The following is a 3,350-nucleotide window of genomic DNA, read 5'->3' on the forward strand; positions in this document are numbered from 1 at the left end:
CTCACTGCGTCACACTGCTGCGGGAGGATAATCGGCCCTTGTGAAGTTACCTGCATGCAAGGATTACTACAGTTCAGTTCAGTCTAACCGGAGCGGCCCTGTTTCTCTGCCTATTCAGAGGTTATGTCATGTTTCTTTGAACCCTTGCAGCAAGTCCAGAGCTTCCTGAGTATGATGTCGTCTGATCGGCTGGCGAGAGCTCTCTTCCAGCTGGCTATCTGTGGAGGCTCCCTGGCTGCTCCCCTTGACCTGGTGCCCAAAGACAAGACGCCCAAAACCGCTGCAGAGGCTAAAACAGTGGACAACACAGCAGCAGCAACCCTCCCCAGTGAAGGTTTCTAATGAGAAAATAAAACATTAAAGTCTTGATTTCAGCCTGAGTTGATAATGAATGGATGTCCGTGGTTTGTAACTTACAGACAAAGTGAAGCAGTATTTGAAAGAGAGCCTGGCAGCTCAGAAGTCAGCCATCAGTCTGGGACACATCGCTGCTCTGGAGAAAAAGCTGACTGAACACTTTCACATCAAAGACTTCCTCTCCTTAAAACAAGGAACCTTCCTGAACTTCCTGGTCAAACACATCCAGGTACATATACTATTTCCTGTGTCTCTGGTGGTAAAATGTGCATCTTTAGAATCTTTTTAGAATTGTGGACAGCACCCCAACCTGTCTGTGTTTGTGTGCAGCTGCTGCAAGAAGCTCTGGGATCAGCTTTGTTTCTGGGAACTAGTGTTGAGGTCACAGGCAGTGGTTTCAGACCCTCCAGACAAGATGTGTTTGAATTCATTAAACAGTGCGGCAGCATATCCTCCACTGACCCAGAGGAAGTGAGTGCCTGATATCACGTCTTGCTGTGAAGGTAGAGATCAGCGTTGATATCTTCACGTATTTTCTCAGCTTGCTCACATTGAATCAGCCCTGAGGTCCCACTACAGAGTCCGGGATAGTCGGGACTTAGGCTATGGGACGCTGCAGCATCTATCTGACTTGGTCAGGAGGCAAAGAGAGCTTGCTGGAGGAGGAGGACTGAGTCCCATATACTACGAGTCTGTTCTGCTGGCCAAACACAGCAAATCAAGGTTGGTGATGTTGCTACGCAGAAATTTCTCAACCGAGAAAAAGTGCTGCAACTTACCTCTTATGTTTGTTTTTTGTACCTTAAACAGTATTGAAAGTGGCTATGAGTCAGTGGGACGCCTGGGTCAGATGTCTAAAGCCCAGGCACTGGCCAGCTTGCTTTCCTGCCCTCTGCTGGAGGATTTAAACACCTGGAGCCAATGGGAGCTGATCTTTAAACCATCTTATGGCCCCTTAAAAGACTTCATTGAGAGAAACGCAGGTACAAAACATTATATCTTGAACCTTTTAATGAAGTTCTGTACAGAGGGAAAATGATGCACAGTGTGGAAAATGCTTTAAAAATAAAAACCAGATTGCATGGTATGCATTGATATTGTATCCCCATCACTCTGAGCCCTCTGGATATATATTTTAGTGCAAACAATATCTGTTATTTAGTATGTAGTTTAGTAATTTAAGAGCATATGCCAAGTTTTGAACATCTCGGAACAGCTCTGCAGGGATTGAAGACATTCACAGCACAGGTGAGAAATTCTGTTAGCAGGACTATTATTTTTTTATAGAATTGACATTTTCTCAATAAATATGATGGAAAAAATTATTTTACACTCAATTCCTGTTAGGTTATTGAATTAATAACTGTGATTGTGAGCTTGTTTTGTTTTCTTTATTGACCAAAAGTTTTTACTCAAGCAGAACACCTGCTAGACAAGGCTAGATTCAATTCAATTCAGTTTGTTATAATGCCAATTCACACCACATGACATCTTAAGGCACTTTCATTCAACTAGATCATACAGTCAAATTCATTCAAAGTTTTCTATCTAAGAAAAACCAGTTGAATGCATCGACTCATTGGTCATTTCGCACTGCGGCAGCAGCAGCTTCTAGTAGAGCACGCACAAAGCTCAGAGTACTAAGTTAAAAGTTCTCTTTTCTGTTGCTGTTTAGTCAATAAAAGTACGTTTTAAGATCATTTGAGGCAAGAATATGATACTTTTAAGTGTTCCTATATGGCCCATATACTGATTTAATTCTTAATTAAAAAAAAAAGTTCAGACGTTGAGCGAACCATGGCAAGCAGTGGACCTCCGAGGATAACGGCAACCAGGGCTAACATTAGCCCGTCTGCAGAGGTCTGCATAGCTGTTTGTGAAGTACTGCTGGCTCTGATTGCGAGCTTTTTGTTTTATTTGGCAAAATGTTCATTTGATTTGTGTTTATCTATTAATTTTTTTTCTCCCACTAAATGAAATGTCATAATATATTATTATCTAATAACAGAAGGTGAAAAGCAGCTCCAGACGAGCCGAGCATGTGGTGACATCACAAGTACGCCTCTGTTCCAATTGAGCCATATTTATGCTGCATGCTCCCATTTTCCCCATGTCCATACTTTACTGTGTTCTTCTCAAGAGCATACTTGGCGAGGACACAAGTCCGTACTCGCGTTCTTGTGAATTGAGAAACGGCAATTGACTCGAGGCAATCCTGCACACTAAGCATGCTTGTAGCGACAGTGGAGAGGAAAAACTCCCTTTTAACAGGAAGAAACCTGCAGAACCAGGCTCGGTGTGAGCGGCCATCTGCCGAGGCCGACTGGGGTTCAAGGTGACAGATGAGAGTCTTATCTTGCTAATGCCTTTAAAAAAGTTTTGAAACCAGATTTAGATGTTTAGGTTAGAGGCAAAACTCCTCTAGACTGGAGGTTTATTTAACATTTTAATGTTTTCTTCAACTGTCTGTAGCTTGTTTTGATTAGCTGTACTGAATGTGGAGACCTGTACATTTATGCTTTGCAGACTTTGAGGTTACATAGGAAAACCTTGTCTCGAGCAGGCAGAGAAGACTATATGTTCTCCCTTGCAAAGATTAGCAATTACTGCTTGAATAAAGAGCACCGATGCTCATTTCATGGTAATATAAGACTTTTTTTTTTTCCCCTCACACCAATGTGAAGAAAGAAGCCACTTTTGGAAAATTTCTGTTTGTTCTTTTCTACAGCATTGTAGGGGAAGCAGAAAATATGATATACATGCACCTATTGGTGAAAAAAAGACACTGTACACCTTACTATAAGGCATGGCAGCATCATGTTGTGTTTATTCTTTCCTTCTATGAGGTAGGGGAATCCTTTAAGGTTTGAAGGGAAGATGATTGAGCTAATGACAGGGAAATCCAAGAGAAAAATCTGTTAGAAGCTGCTAATGCTGCGTTCACACCGGGGGCAGCTGGCGCGACAGCAGCAGCGAGTTTACATGCAAAGCCA

General features: G+C 42.3%; 1 protein-coding gene across 3 annotated transcripts in view; it reads left to right on the forward strand.

Annotated features, from left to right (window-relative positions):
- Positions 1–3,350, forward strand: part of LOC107102637 — a 64,075-nt gene that overhangs the window by 25,875 nt on the left and 34,850 nt on the right. For all 3 annotated transcript variants that reach the window (XM_015402020.1, XM_015402019.1, XM_015402021.1), the window contains 5 exons: positions 151–334; positions 420–586; positions 688–828; positions 899–1,080; positions 1,168–1,340. In XM_015402020.1, coding sequence (XP_015257506.1) covers positions 151–334; positions 420–586; positions 688–828; positions 899–1,080; positions 1,168–1,340 — 847 coding nt within the window. The remainder of the gene's footprint in view (positions 1–150; positions 335–419; positions 587–687; positions 829–898; positions 1,081–1,167; positions 1,341–3,350) is intronic.

The sequence above is a fragment of the Cyprinodon variegatus genome, unplaced genomic scaffold (assembly GCF_000732505.1).
Source record: "Cyprinodon variegatus isolate N-32 unplaced genomic scaffold, C_variegatus-1.0 Scaffold1285, whole genome shotgun sequence".
Lineage (NCBI taxonomy): Eukaryota > Metazoa > Chordata > Actinopteri > Cyprinodontiformes > Cyprinodontidae > Cyprinodon > Cyprinodon variegatus.